We start from the raw sequence: 15,358 nt of genomic DNA, 5'->3' as shown, positions 1-15,358 counted from the left end.
GGGGCGCCGGCGAGGAGGCCTCGCGCGCCGTACTCGCTCGGCAGCTCGCTTCGGTGACTGAAACTGTTCGACCGCGTCCTGGGACGGAGCGCGCCGCTCCTCCTGTCGTGCCTCTGGAGCTGCGTGTCGGTTTTGAAGCCGTGGGCTAGGCGAGAGAGCACTCGGGCTTGCCCGAGGTTCGGCGCTACGGACTTTATATCGTTCTCCTCCATCATGGCCAGCAAGCGGGGAGAGTCGAACCCCTGCTGCAGCAGGGCACCGAACGTGCTCTCGGACACTCCTTCCGCTCGCAAAAGCGCCAGGAACTCCGGATCGAAAGTCTTTTTAAGGTCCTGCGCGGAGAAAGCGGGAGGCATCTGAGCAAGGGAAGGCGTCGCAGCAGGCTCGTAACCGTCGTAAGGGACTTTAGCCCCGACGCTCTCCCTGCCCGGCCCGTAACCRCGACTCACGGCGGGCGGACCCACGCTCCCGTCGGCAGCGCCGGCAGAGCCTGGATCGACGACCAAGCACGTCGGAGCCGTCTGCCTAGCAGCCGCAGCCTCGAGGGCTCTTTCTGCCGCGTCGCCGTAGGCTGGCCTAGCGGGGAAAGCCGGAGCCTCCGCACCGTACCTGCCCGGAGAAAGATCCCTGCTCCGCATCCTGTGCGCGTCCGCCACCGTCCTTGGGTCCCTGTACACGCGACTCGCTTCRTGAGGGGCAGGCGACTGTCCTTGCACCGGATCCCAAGACAACCTGCTCCCGGGCATCCCGTAGCTCGGCAGCGGCCTGCTGAGCATGTGGTCTCTGCAGCAGCGGGGATCTTTAGGTGACCTGGCAGCTAAGGCCGGGTCACCGTAGTAATCCTGAGGCAGCAAGGGGCTTCGCCCGGACATGGCGGCCTGCCTCTCGTAGTAGGCGAAGTCGGGAACCGAACCTTTCCTTACGGGACCCTGGTTAAAGACGGGGTCCTGGTACGACGGGTACGCCTCCGGCTTCAGCTCAGCGCCGCCTTGCAAGATGATATCGTTCGGCCCGTGGGCTGGCTGCTCGTACCAACCCCCCTCGCCACCGTCGGTCAGAGAAGTTCTCCTGCCTGAAGGTCTCTGGTATTCAAACGCATTTTCGCTCTCCCAGTTGCCTTCGTACCATCCTGCAGCATCCCAGCTCTGAGAGCGGCCGACGTTTGTGCGCTTGCTTGGAATAGGCATCGGAGCAAAACAACTTACTGCCGTTTAAATAAAGGAGAGGAGGCGCCTGGCTTTGCAAATCTTCTCTCGCATGCATCCAAAACAGATCGCGCTCTATCTGAGCCCTTATGGGAGTTCAGAAGCAACCAGTTGGTGGTTTTATCTTTCAAAGTATTGCCTGAATTATTAATTCTTCGAAACTTTAGGAGACAAAGCATGCAACACCCACTGTAACTCGGTCTCGCTGCAGAGCGGCGGCAGGAGAGACCTCTTCTGCCCGATTCAGCCACGGAGGAGGGCTGCCGCGCTTAATCCAGATGCTTTATCCTTTCCTGCTCGGGACAGTTTGCTCACATGGACAACTGGCCTAGCAGTGTGTGAGGATTAGGAGCTAAATAAAACCTCTAAAGCCTTTGTTCCATGTGACATCATTTTAGCCCGATGCAATCTCCTGCAACGACCCTGCCAGCAAGCTCAATGCCAGTTCGCCCCCGGGAATTATTTTTGCATGTTATTTTAGTCCATTTTTCACCTCTCTCAGTTGTCTCCTTTCTCGTAAATTCGCTGTCCCAGTCGGCACCAGAACACACCAGGAATCAGCAGGGAGATAATGAAATGTGTACACAACACATGCACACACACACACACACACACACACACACACACAGAGAAAAGAAAGCTTCCGTGTCAGCTCAGTCTTAATCCACCCTGATGAAATGCTAATCCACTGCACACAGCTAGGGACAAATTAAATGGGAACAAGCAGGCAGGCCTAAAAAAAGGCCCACGAAAGATACTCGAGAACACAAGAGCCACTAGAAATTAGTTAGGTATCTGTTTAACACTTTATGAATATTGTAATTTGCTTTGGAAATTACATTTTTGGTTGTAGTTTCAAATTAGCTGTACTAACTAGGCTCCAAAAGGAGTCTTTACATTATTATCATAATACGCAAATCCTTTCCTCATCCCAGGACAGAAAATTGTGGAGGTGTAATCTGGAATGTGTAATTTTAAGACCCTAGCAGAGGTTAGGGAAAAGGAGGGGAGGATCAAAGGATCTAAGCCCTGGTATTACAAAGCAAAAAGGAGCAGGAGACTTTTGCCTATTATCTCCTGGTTTCCTTTAGGAAAAAAAGTACATGTTTATGAGATGGAAAAAACACTCGGAGACATCAGACAAAACTCAATTTGTATCTAGCAGTATTTCAATATGCATATGGATTAAGCTTTTTTTACACTTACAGTAGGCAAAAGGATTTAGATGGAATCACACCACGGAAAATTGTTATTTGGAAACGTAATAAAAATTTCCTTATATAGTTACCATTTTCAGAAGAGAGATTAAAATGGCTCCCCAAAACACATATCTAAATTGTCACATGCTGCTGATGCTCAAACATTCCTTTTCGCATAAGAACAGGTCAAACATTACTTACTTTACTAATCATTAGGGGTGAAGCCACATTTTCCTTTTTTAATTAAAAGAAAAAAAACAGAAGGAAAAAATTTTGTCTTTCTCTGCTGCAATAAAAAATTTCTTCCTCTCCAACACGAGCATCCCAGGACTGAAYCTGCAGAAGGAGCAACAGCCACCTTCTCTTCTCGGTTTGCAAGACAGCTTGTGCATTTTTCATGGCTAATCCACAAGAAACGTTAGTGCACTAGCCATCACATGATGGAGTATTGTGCTATTATGATAGCTAAATCACTAATACAGTCTAATGCTTATACTTGCCTATCAGACTAATACCTCTGGGCTATATTTCTGACCCAAATACTGACAGGATCTTTTAGTAATCCYTAAATTTCTTTATTGCGGTAAATATTAGAAATCCTCTTCAAATATTCTCCCCTTCAGTTCCATCTCCAAGAACCACAGTCTTTAAAATTACGTTGGATATTACACAGACATGCGAAACATGGGCCCCAAAAGATTATTTATGCAATTCTCGGAGAATATCTGATTGGCATCATATTGAATTAACTAACAAACTTCAGGCACATCGGAAAATTTCTTCTTTTGTGAGAGTCAAAATGGGAAGACACATTTGTGGCTTATAAAGTAGAGAACATTTTAACAAACAAAAACATTTTATTACAACAACATTTTGCTAAAGAATAAAATGTATTCCCAACTGGATACTGTAAGATCTCTGCTATTTGTTTGTTCTGAAGCAGCAGAAGAGAGCTACCAAAAATGTATATGAAAAAATAATTAAATACTACTCCCTCGATCAAGGGCAACTTCCACCACTGTTTTCAAAGCAATCATTAATGAACTTAGCCGCCATGTTAATCACTGGTTGACAGTGGAAAAAACATGTCATAGAGAAATTAAATTTCATAAAAGCTGATCTTGAACAACTGCAAGGGAAGCCGGAAGGAAGCTTTGAACATTTACTGCCTCTTAAAAAAAAGCTTTAATAAGCCCTCGGGCCTCGTGACGGACACACAAAAGAGACCTCACCCAAACCACCAGCTTCGTAAGCGGTGGCCTCATAACTGCCTGGCTCCAGTTTGCATACGGGCTACGGCAGGAGCAAGGGATGGATCTCCGAGCTCTTTCCAGCCTGACCACAGGACCACCTTCRTGCCTGGGCTCCTCCAAACAACCAGGTGCCTTTGCACCACCCTTCCCGTCACACGGGTGACCGTGCAAGCCTTGGGCAGAACAACTTGGTCCTCTCCTCCTGCTTTGCGGGAGCCAGGAAACTTAAACGTTAGACCTGACACCAGGAACACTCATGCATATGGATGATTTATCCCATCCACCCTGACCTCAATGGAACAAATTAACTATTCCTGTGCTGAAAAGTCAGCAGAGGCGAACGCCCACAGGACCAGGGGCCGTGCGAYGTGGTGGGAGCCCGTGGAGCGAGGTGGCACGGCCACCCGTTCATCAYGGGGACACGCTCCGCGGCCCGCAAGCCTCGCCGGGAGCACCGGCAGAAAAATGTTCAACTGCCAGGGAATCAAAAAATGAATAAATGATCTGAATGAAATATTTATGGAGGGGCAGGAAGGGTCTTTTATTTTTCTTCTTGCATTCTCAGAAGCAGCTCCTATGCAAATTCTGGTGATTCTGTAGCTATTTCCGAATGCAGAGCCAGGCTGCAATCGCCAAGAGAGGGCTCGGAGGAGCAGGAGCACAACGCAACACAACGAATCCCGTCCRCGCTCGGCAGAGGAGGAACACACCACCCCGGCGCTCTGAACATGGCGGGGAGACCATGGACGGCCGGACAGGCAGAACATTTATTTTCCCTTTATCTTTTCACTCTATTTTGGAAGAAAACACACAAAACCAAAACCAAAAAAGAGCCGATCAAGAGATTAAATACTCTGGCACTTCAGATCATGCGAAAAATGCACAGGTTTGACTTCATACACTGGGTTGAGATTTAGCGTTGATACAACACGGGGTAGGTTTTGCTATGATACGCCAGTACAGAAGAAGTCTGCTCTGAAGAAAATGTAACGATGGAGAAGATGGCATATGGATCCACCACAAAAACCACAGTTAAAAATCTCATGCTGGAAACCAGTCATGGTGGATATGAAATAAGTTTATTTTCCTATACAGTGCTAGAAATTTTAGTTTTCTTACAGTGAAGAGAAAGCCTGTTTTACATATAAAAGCTGTGATGAGAAATCAGGATGCTAAATCTGCAACAGAACTGTGTAAAAACCATCTTTTGGTGTGTCTGTAGCACTGACCCATGGGGAGGTGGGTTGATTTAAGCCATTTCATTTCAAATTTTGGAAACAAGCTTTGGAAAAATTATTTTGTGTAACTAAATGCTACAGTTCTTTTTAGTTTTGGTTTTTATTATTTTTAAATACTTTTTGAGTTTAAATCTTGCGTCTAGTGAAAACATGAAATATTTTTCTTTTAACACAGTGAAATGTTGGTGCTTTCTTCCAAATCATTTTTCTTCCAGGGGAAGTGGAACGGAAACAACGTAGTGAATCAGCCAAATGTCATTTCTGGCAAAACCGGTTAGATGAATCTTTCCGCCTCCCTTTGAGATCAATACTAGAAAGGTTGTTTTCCTCTCAAAGGCAAAAGAGCCCTAGCCACGCTAGCGAAAAATCCTCTAGAGAACAAATGCCTCTAGGGTGAATGAAGAGACCAGGTATCAGGACACCCAGCTTTTATATGTAGCTCTGCTACTGTCAGCAAATAAATTGCTTAAATTCTTAGTCACAGATCCCCCTTTAACGAAGAGGGCTATAATATTATATATCCATCCTATTCAGATGTCATTAAAATTAATCAGTGTTGGCAACACGTTCTCGGGTGAGGAGGTAAAAGGCAGCAGAAAGTTAGCGGGAGGATAAATGCTGACGTCCTTTGCGCTCGGCAAGAAAAAGCAGAAAGAAAACAGTCCAAGTCCTTGGAAATTACTGCATTTGCTAAAATCTGGCTCTGTGAAAGTCTCGTTTGCAGCGGCAACGAGCGCGCTGCGTACATGGACTTTCTAGCAGCCTCCCGAAATTGGAGGAGTACAAAGAGAAAATTAGCAGGATTGTGCAGGCGTCATTTTTCAATAATCAAAGGAAGGGAACAGCATCTGAAAGCACTCAGCGCTTGAAGGCGGGCCACACGCTCTCCCCAGCCTCCAAACCGAAAGCAGGGATGCGTCAGAACTTCAGCAAAACCGCCCGAGATTAGCCCGTTATTGAACAACCATTGCCTCGCGTAACTCCAGATTTTGACTGCTTTAAAGCAAAAAACAAAAGCCTACGTCCATTCGTAACTCGACCCCCCGACACCGGGATATAAATTTACTCTAACCGTCGGCTCACATGAGTTACAAGCTGGAGGAATGCACGGAAACACGCTGCCTCTAAACCTCACGCACAAACCGAAATGTGCAGCTTAGTTATGCCATTCCCGCTGATTACACGCAAACGGACCCATGTGTCAGGAAGAAAAAGGGGGATATCGTGTTTAAATAAATGTGGAGCCACAGCAAAGGAGAGCATCTCGCGTGCCAAATAGAACAAGCAAATGAAACTCTAAAAACTGACAACGCGCTATTGCGACGCCCTTCCGAGCATCAGTGCTTTCGCAGGGACCACAAAACCCTGCRCATCAAGGCGATGCGATGGAAAGCGACCTCCTTCTCCCTCCGACCAGTTAGCGTCACGGAAGCAATTTTGCCTTCAAGTGTTGGAAGGCTCCTATAAAAGTTGGCAGAAGAAGTTCTGTGAAATTCTTGCACTGGCAAAGGAATAATAAAAATATCAGATGTATTCCTCCACCAGGAAAGCGCATACTTTCAAGGACTACAAAACAAAAATCAATCTGAACACTGAACAGCAGCCGAAAAGCCAGTAGGTTCACTGGACACATCCCGCAACTATTTGCAAAGATCTAATCTATGAATGCTCTCAAAAACAATCCTCTAGAAATCACATCAGGCACCTTGTCTCCAAAACTGGGTATTAGACCTTGAGGTCAAAACCCGTCACTTTTAATAAGAATTGAGGATCAAGATTTAAGTAGCATGTGTAATGAAAAGCATGGGAATTATATCTGTCCCAGAAAGCAGCAGAGAAATCCATTGTTAAATGAATACATATTATAATTCTGAACTCTCCCATGCGCGTCTGGGGGGGTGACACTATTCTCTCACAAAACTGGATGCTGGTCTGTAACTACAGCCAATTTTGTGAAGCAAAGGTGTTTATTAATAAATTTTGGGGTGCTAGATGGCAGTAGAGAACTTTTTTTTTGCCATTTTCTTTTTTTTTAAGCTAAGAAGACAGCCTAGGGAAAGACAAAACAAATTAATAGTGTAATGGTCTATATAAAAGTGGCAAGAAAGAAATGATCAATCCCCATTAAGTTTAATGCAACAAAAATATGCATCCAACTCTAGAAAACTTGCTCTTTGAAGAAAACCCTCAGATACAAAGCACATAATGAAAATCTTCCTGTTTTGGCACTTAGATCCATTACATCTGTTCACAGATACTGAAAAATATGAAAGAAAAAGTTGTGTAATGTGTTTCTCCGCAGCTTTATTTTAGTATAGCCAGATGTCCCACTCCTGTCAAAATATTTACTAGTAAATATTCGGTGGAGTCAGACTCGAATCTGAAAACCTGGTCCAGATCCAAACGTCTTCGCTCCAGAAGTATTCTAATTCGGGAGCTGTGTCTGAGCTTTCTGCGGYGTTTTGGTAAGGAAGGAAAACACACGCCGTTCTTATCCGCCGCTGAGGATCGAGCCCTTTCGGTCGCGTATTCGGGAGAGGGAGAGCAGCCAGCTTCCACCCTGCGGCAGGGCTTTCCTGCGCTTCCCGGAGAGCGGCTCAGCCGACTGCGATCGCTTCACAGCGAGGATCCCAAYTTTCCCGTCCGTCCAGCCCAAAGGGCGCCTGAACCATTTGCCGGCCGCTACTCGGCGCCTCGAGGGAAGGCGCCCGTCCTTACGAGGGGGAAGAGCGGCGACGACGGGTGGTGAACGCGAGGGACCGTCCCCCCCGGACACGCGYGCAAATTCGGCAGCTCGCCACCCCATGACCCCCCGAAGCTCGGCGCTCCCGCAGCAGCGCAGCTACCTTCCTCGCTGCCTATTCTGGGCGTCTCGCTATTTTTCTTAGCAATCTTTAAATGAAGCGTAGAACTTGGAATAAGGAGAAAAAACACAGATATGATGACAACGTATTAATCCCTACCCGGTTAATTTAAATGGGAAATGTACTAAGGATGAAAATTAAGTTGATGGTATTGAAGTCATCAGCTATAATTGTTGCTTAATTAATGACATGAAGTTATAATGCTTGCTAAATGGGACCTTGTTTTAAGGCGCGGGAAAATGGAAAAACACAAAGCGGAATTAGCAGTTAGACATATATTACGTTGCTGTAAATGGGGGTTTAAATGCTCAGAGAACACAATAGAGGTGGGTTTTTTTCTAGCTATGCGTATAGAGCAACCAGGTCTCAGGGAAGGTGGTGCTGTACTCCCCGTAATAGCTCGAATCACCTATCTAATACAAAGCACTCGCATACCAAAGTCACGGACATTTTTTCCGCAACCTTATCTGAACGTGTCTTACATTTTACCGGATGCCCGGGGGATTTTGTCAGGCTGGCTTCGGATCTGGCTCAAGCCCTAAATCTTGTCATACATAACCCCCCGATGGCATGCCACAGCAGATATATTGCACATAAGTCAATGTATATAACAAGTCTGCACAGAATGGAAAAACTACCTGAAAAACCTATGCCTCCGCGCTGCAAGGACAACAACACACCCGTAGATATGAGGTACACAGCACCTCAGCCGCAAACCAGAATATGTCCGCTTACAAATACAGAGAATTCTTGCCTCAGCTCGGCAAAAGGCTTGAAAATCATGGAATAATGTCAACATGCCTGAGTAACATCTGTGAACCCGCTGAGGCTGCTGGAATCCTGTTCATCCAGAGGATTCTGTCCGATTTTAAAACATTTTAAAATTTGAACAAAACCTATTAATGATAAATAGTAACAATACCTGCTATGTCTCTATCAGCAAACAGGAAATTAAGAGCGCTGCTGGATAGCACACTTTTCATCGTCTAGATTGGTAAAAACATGGTGTAACTCAGCTTTTGTGCAAATCTGAAGCAATTTTTAAATCCTCCGTACAGGCCAGTGAACTTCATACGGACTCCGTGGAGCAGCTGAATGTTAGAAGCAGACAGTTAGATGTTCAATTAGTGTAAATCAGCACAGGGCACAATGGCAGAGGATCTGACAAGCTAACTTTTCCTTTTCTCTAGGCAAAATGTGGCAAGCAACCCTTCCTTAAAAGCCTGATGGCTTATGTCCTTTGAGGTGGAAACTTAAAAAATAATTTATAAAAACCTTTATTGTGGGGGGAAATCCTTGTACTGTGTTTTCTATTCGTGGAACAAAGCAAACTCAAGTCCACTAAAAAAGAAAGGCCTATATTTATTCTAAATATGTCATTTTTACCCAGGATAAGCAGTTTCTTCCACACTCGATATCATCTTTAACTCATTGTTTCTCATCAAATGACTAGTGGTGATAAGAATTTCCTGAGATAATAGGATTCTATTTCTAAGCAGCAAAAATAAGTATTATCAGATGCTGCTTGGCATTCAAATTTGCAAGAATGGAAGAAAATTCCTCCACCCAAATATTAAACATACTCATTTTGGCCAGTATTAAACTATACAAAGGAACACGAATTGGAGGCAGCAGCTCTCCAAAGCTGCCCAGTCCCTGCGGAGATCCTCAGCTAGGCAATAACCTGGAACAGGGATGCTGAGCGCTGCAAGAATCCATTTGACGACATTACACCTATCACAACGTCTTGCAACTGATTATTTCCTACACGACACCACGTCAACAAAACACTAAGCACTGGCAAACGACAAAATGCCAGAATTGAAGTCGCTTGTATAAAATCAAGGGGGAAACACAGGAATGGAGTGAAAACCCCCTTCCTAACTGCCCAGCATACTATCAGAAGGTATTTATGTTAGCTTTTAAAAACAGGCAATCGCCTCCTCCGAAGAGGACACCAAGGTAGCACTGAGAACACAAGCCAGTAACTCAAAAAGCTGAGAAACTTGCGCATTAAGCACTGAAAAGTACTATGTGAGTGGCATTTATTGGCCATTAGACATACAAAAAGACCTGAAAGAAAACAAAGAATATGAAAGAAATCAAACGGCTTGCTTGGCCCTGCAAACAGCTCTGCTATTTTGCAAAGTACAGGCAGCTCCGGTGGCACAAACTGTCGCATAAGGACATGATTTCTCACTGGATAATGACAAATTCTGAAGCAAAATCTGTATCAGAAAAAGTCTGGGCTCCCTTGGCCTCGCAATTATTTTTTCTCTTTGCTTCTTGTTCATCCCTGGGCTGCCACTTTCCGGGCGCCGTGCTGAAAGCTTAGCTGACTCATAAATGTCAGTGCAAACTTTAACCTATAAAGCCGGGCATAAAAATTTCATGGCGCGGGTGTCGACGGCAGCAGGGTAGCACAGCTCCGACCGTACGGAGCGGAGGCAGCAGCTGGGCTCAGCGGAGAGGAATTCAGCGGCACTGGGCAAGCCAGGTTTTGCACAGAGGCGAGATGCTGCCACCAGGCATCCTGGACCTGCCGACCCTTTGCTTCAGCAAAACAGATGCAGAGAAAAYAGCGTATCTGTAATACACCTTGCCCATATTCTGTGGTCTTAGTGGGGTCTGCTGTGGTTTTTCCTCAACTATGAGTTTCACTCAGACTTCTGCCGCCCACCACGAGGCAGAGACAACCTGGAGAGACTGATTTCTAAATGAATAAACAAGTGGAGGAAGCTCCAAGATTAGAAGATGAGGAGGAAAAATGCACGTACCTATGAGGTACGGGTACAAAATACTTACTATAGGATCATGCAGCTCAAGACCACCATATGAAATAGAATTAAGGCAGTCGTGAAGAAGGATAGAAGGACTACCTTATTTCTTGAGCTGCCCAAACCAGGAGGGCACCATAGCTTCCAAAATAAACAGCTGTAAGAGCTGTGTTCAGCTTTGTTTGAAACACAGCAAAAAAGCACTCCTCTCCATCGCCTGCTTATAGACRCGCCTGAACAATTTTTGCTGGAACTTTTTTTTGTTTTATTTCACCCTGAGGTAAAAGCTCATCATGAAATTGAAAATTTTAGCTCAGACAAACATAAAGCACAGAGAAAGTATAAGCAAATGAGATCAGAATCACAAATAAGGGGTGCCGGACAACTCTAAATACAGCACGAGCCGCTCCACCTCGAAAGCATATTTTGACCCGCTATGTAAGTAGACAYGATCACACAAACAGAAGTTATGTAATCCATTCCACACAAACTGTTTGCAAAAGCCCCAGTCGTTCCCTAGATAGACCTGTGCAGCTCTTTCCACCCACGCAGTCCCCAGCTCTCTGGGACAACCTGAGAAGAAAGAAGCAGATAAGCCAAGATCGCGCCGAGTGCGCTCGGACTTCGCTTCACTCTGACGGGCATCAGGCACCTCGTTCATCCTTAACTGCTCTAAATGTCCTTATTGCAGGCTGTTGCCCTAATATTTCTTTATCCCCTCAACTCTGCATCTTGGTCCCACTCAGAGCAAAATCTATTACCTGATCCAAAGTGCTCACGTGTTCAAAACAGCTTGCTTGGAGGGAGGAGTAATGTTGTCATACAAAGATGTTGCAACTATATATTAAAGAACAGAATAACTGGTTAAGCTAAGAAATGCAGTGAGACTAAACTGGCTCTCTTCGTAGAACAAGGCTCTCAAACCTGCATCTCCAGGCTACGAACTGGCATCTTCAAAGATATTACCCCTCTTGGCAGCGCTTGGATTTTGTTTCAGTGGCAGATGTCCTCAGGTACTAACATTTTCACTGCTACTGCGCGTTTAACACAGTGTTACAAACACTGCAGTTTTTTAATATACTCTTTCGATGCTGGGGTAGTTTGTAAGCTCACCAGATCACTAATTTCACTTAACGCGTGAATATTTATGTTTCTGTAAACGTAAATACTTAAACTAAAAAAACTTTTTTTAGTAGAAATTTTCAGACTCCTTCCATGGCTGCTTGTACAGCACAATGAAGACCTCAAATGTTCAGTATTATCATTTGGCAATACGGACAACGATTGCAACACCCAGCTGGAAATCCCAAGATACTTCTTTCCAGAGCGGGCTCGGATCACGGCATGAATGAGGTTCGCTCCTAACAAACTCTTCTAGAGCTTGTGTCATCATATGTAGTACAGGGGATGGTACAGAAACCCCAWCTTCACAGAAAGCGCAGAAGTCCACATACATACTACAAAAACCTTAGCTTTTCAGTAAGTATATATAGCTACATTTGTTTAAAGAGAAAAGCTGCATAAGTGCTTCCACAGGACAGGAGCTCTTTAAATAGAAACTTCATTGTATCACGTTATATTTGGCTTGATGAACCAGTAGAAGTTCTTTTCAGTGACTACTGTTGTGTTAGAAAAGACTTCTAACACCAGTTTGTTGACACAGCTCCCTGATTTCTCACCATCTCTCACCAATTACTCCATATACTTCTCAAGACAAAGCCAGCAGAAATGCTCATTTTTTCAAGCTGTGTTTTCACAACAGCTGGAATAGCCACTCTTCAGTGCTTTACTACGCTATAATCCAAGATTAGGAGCCTATAATAAAAAACAGTCATCAGAGATGCCAGCATAGTGTTCTGCAGTCCTACAAGCCTAATATTTTGGAAAATCCTGTGTTCTTTGCATTTTTCAAGCTAATTTTTACAATGTTACTTACAGTCAGTTCTAGTCTGCTGCTTATGAATACAACACAACAGTGTCTTATAACTGCGAGTCCCATCATTTAAATCAAATCATAGAACAGGTGGCAATGACAAAATGTACTTTAAAGAGTTATGTCTACTGCACATTTACAGATTAGAAAAGACTATCTTTTGGCCAAGAAAGAAGAAAAAAAGCTCATATATCAGAGGAAAATAATCTAAACTTCAATCACATCTAAAGCTCTGTTAGCAGGTTTGTCGTATGATCCTTTTGAATTTCTTGTACGCTCAGCGGCTAGATCTGATAGTAAACATCAAACCGGGAAGGCAGCTTTTGAAAATCCCAGCTCAGCTGACACAACTCTTTTAAGTCAGGTTCAAAGTAAATTTTGAAGATGAGATAGAGTACTACACCTGAGTGTTTATGACATTCCAAAGGAGAAATGTGTAACTCCACACTGCGATATATTCTGCGTGTTCCTTCCTCACTTCTCACCTTTCCCTGCTTTGCCTCCCCCTCCAGAATTAATAGGGCAGCACACCCTCCGCTYGGCCCCAGGGAGAGCGAGCCAGCAACACATTAACCCCGTTTGGATTGGGTTAATTAAACAGCGAGGKAGAATTGCTTCGGCATTTTTCGGTATTACACGATTAAATGAAAAGCTGATTTTTCCAGCCCCGTCCACTCTTCTTTGAGCTCGGCATTTAGCCTCTAACACCCGCTCCCGCTTACTGAGGAATATCAATAGCAGCAGCGTATTTCACAGGAGCCCTGCRTGTGGAAGGAGAGCACGAGGATCGCCCTAATCAATCAGAAGCTAAATAACTCATGACAAGTTTAAAGCAATGGTGAAGGAGTTCTACTCCAGTGTGCCAGAGCGAGCAATACATAACGCATAAAAATCAGTGCAAAACCCACTCTGCTGTTCAGCATTTTGCACTCACTGAAAACTCCACAGGGCCCCAAACATTTTGCTGCAACTTGCAAAGCACAACTTCGATGTGAGCTCTGTGCTTCTATCCAAGAGCAGACTCTATTTCACTTTGCCGGCGTTCAAGTAACACGGCAAACGGTTACCCTGCAGGCCAGTACTCGTCTTCGCGAGAGGAGAGGAAACGGGAACTCTTTAAGACTCGTGACTTAAGATATTCCTGTTAAAACGACACTCTTCTTTTGCTACTGCCCGCGAAACTTTTAAGAGATGACCATCTGTTTGCATACGAGAAGTCCCAGAGTGCACGTGGAGAAGTCGGAGGTCCTTTGCCATCACTTGCTTTCTCTCATGAGTAACTTACACTTTGTGAAGCTGCAACAAAAAAAGGTTAACTATAGACTCTCCTGCTGCTGCAAAACTGAGTAACTAGAAGATAAAAGCTGCCTGTGCTGTATACCGGAACGTGCTATTAATAACGAATGATTTACAGCAAATCTGCCTGATCACCACACACTTACCAATGAAAGAAAAGCCGTTTTTCTAACCATTTTCCTCAAACCTTTGGAAATACTTCAACAGCTGCTCTTTAATTTTCCATCTATTTAACATACGATGAAAGCCAGTGTTACGGGAGATGGTCTACTTTCACAGCGAGTGAACAAATGATTCTGATGCAGTCAAATCTCTGTCCTTCTCTGCGAAGCCAGTGGAACCCGAACTTGGGGAGGAGCACGGGCAGTTGCATCCGAAGTTCAGGACGCTCGGTTTTACCCCAAATGCCTTGCACTCTGCTGATTCGGTTACGGACGCACCGCAGCGGGGCTCTGGACAACAGCGGTAGGTGCTCGCGTCCATTGCTCCTCCCCACGGAGCCAGAGATGCCAGAACTGGACACCCTCAAAGAGGGATGGCGGSAACTGCTCATTGCTGTCTCGAACTTGGCCTCTTCATCAGAGGCCTCCAGAGAACGGCATGTTTAACAGAGCTGGASTCGTTTCTCAAGGCAGTATAAATGTAAGTGACGTTTTAAATTGGGACTGACTAGATTATTTCACTAGTAATTAGTATGAAATGACAAGACCTGGTAATTAAACAAAAATCCCATTCTATAGGTGGCCTTTAAAGAAGAAACCAATATACCATTTACCAATGTTTCAACATCAATATGATTATACTTGTGCCAACACAGAAGACAGGGGACCTAGTCATGGATCTGGATCTTGTTATACTAGGTGTGATAAAAAAACAAGGAAAAATTAGGCATTCTATCTTAACAGCGTATCAACTTTTTCAGAAATAGAGGAACATCCTCCCTCCTACCTTCACAAATTCGGTCCAGTCGCTGTCGCTTGACTTTGTGTTTATCCACAAGTGCCATTCTTGGTGGTATTTTGTAACTTCCTGATTCAAAAAGCAAAGCAGTCCCCCAAGAACTTAGGCAAAATCACAGGAGTCGGAGTGCATAACGCCCCTGTCGATCCTGGAAAGAAAAGGAAGAAGCCTGGAATTAGGACCTCCAGTACTGGCGACGGGAAGAGCCGGTCCTCAAGCGCAGAGCGGCTCTTCTGAAACGAAAGCCGCCAGTTTTGCACTGCCAGCCCCAGTCCCCCCAGTCCCAGACCTCGCACCGCAGGACAAGTCACCGCTCCCTCGTCTTCCTCGTGATCAGAAAAGCCAGCCCTGGGCAACCGAACGCTGAAGCGCTCTATGGGGCCTTCCGAGCTTTACTTCTGCCTCAAAAGCCTCCTCCGAGCAGATAAAATCCACTAAGCTACTCTGCAGGCTCRCCCATATCGAAAGATTATTAGAGAGTATATAAGGAAGGGAAAGTAGCTTTTGCTCCTCCAGTGCTTTCACACACACACGACCGCTTCCATGTCTTATTTAAGCCTCGCCCTGCAAAAGTCATCAGTGGAACCTGAGTTTGCACTCCCGAAACGAGCCTTTGATCCGTACTCCAGCTGT

General features: G+C 45.1%; 1 protein-coding gene across 1 annotated transcript in view; it reads right to left on the bottom strand.

Annotated features, from left to right (window-relative positions):
- Window positions 1-14,846, bottom strand: part of CTBP2 (C-terminal binding protein 2) — a 55,864-nt gene extending 41,018 nt beyond the window's left edge. Inside the window, exon 1 of the mRNA XM_026065694.1 lies at window positions 14,714-14,846. Coding sequence (XP_025921479.1) covers window positions 14,714-14,771 — 58 coding nt within the window. The 5' untranslated portion in view covers window positions 14,772-14,846. The remainder of the gene's footprint in view (window positions 1-14,713) is intronic.
- Window positions 14,847-15,358: the final 512 nt, after the last annotated feature.

The sequence above is a fragment of the Apteryx rowi genome, unplaced genomic scaffold, assembly GCF_003343035.1.
Source record: "Apteryx rowi isolate R43461 unplaced genomic scaffold, aptRow1 scaffold_23, whole genome shotgun sequence".
NCBI lineage: Eukaryota > Metazoa > Chordata > Aves > Apterygiformes > Apterygidae > Apteryx > Apteryx rowi.
Note: the sequence above shows the minus strand (reverse complement) of the source record. Positions and strands in the feature narration are given on the sequence as shown.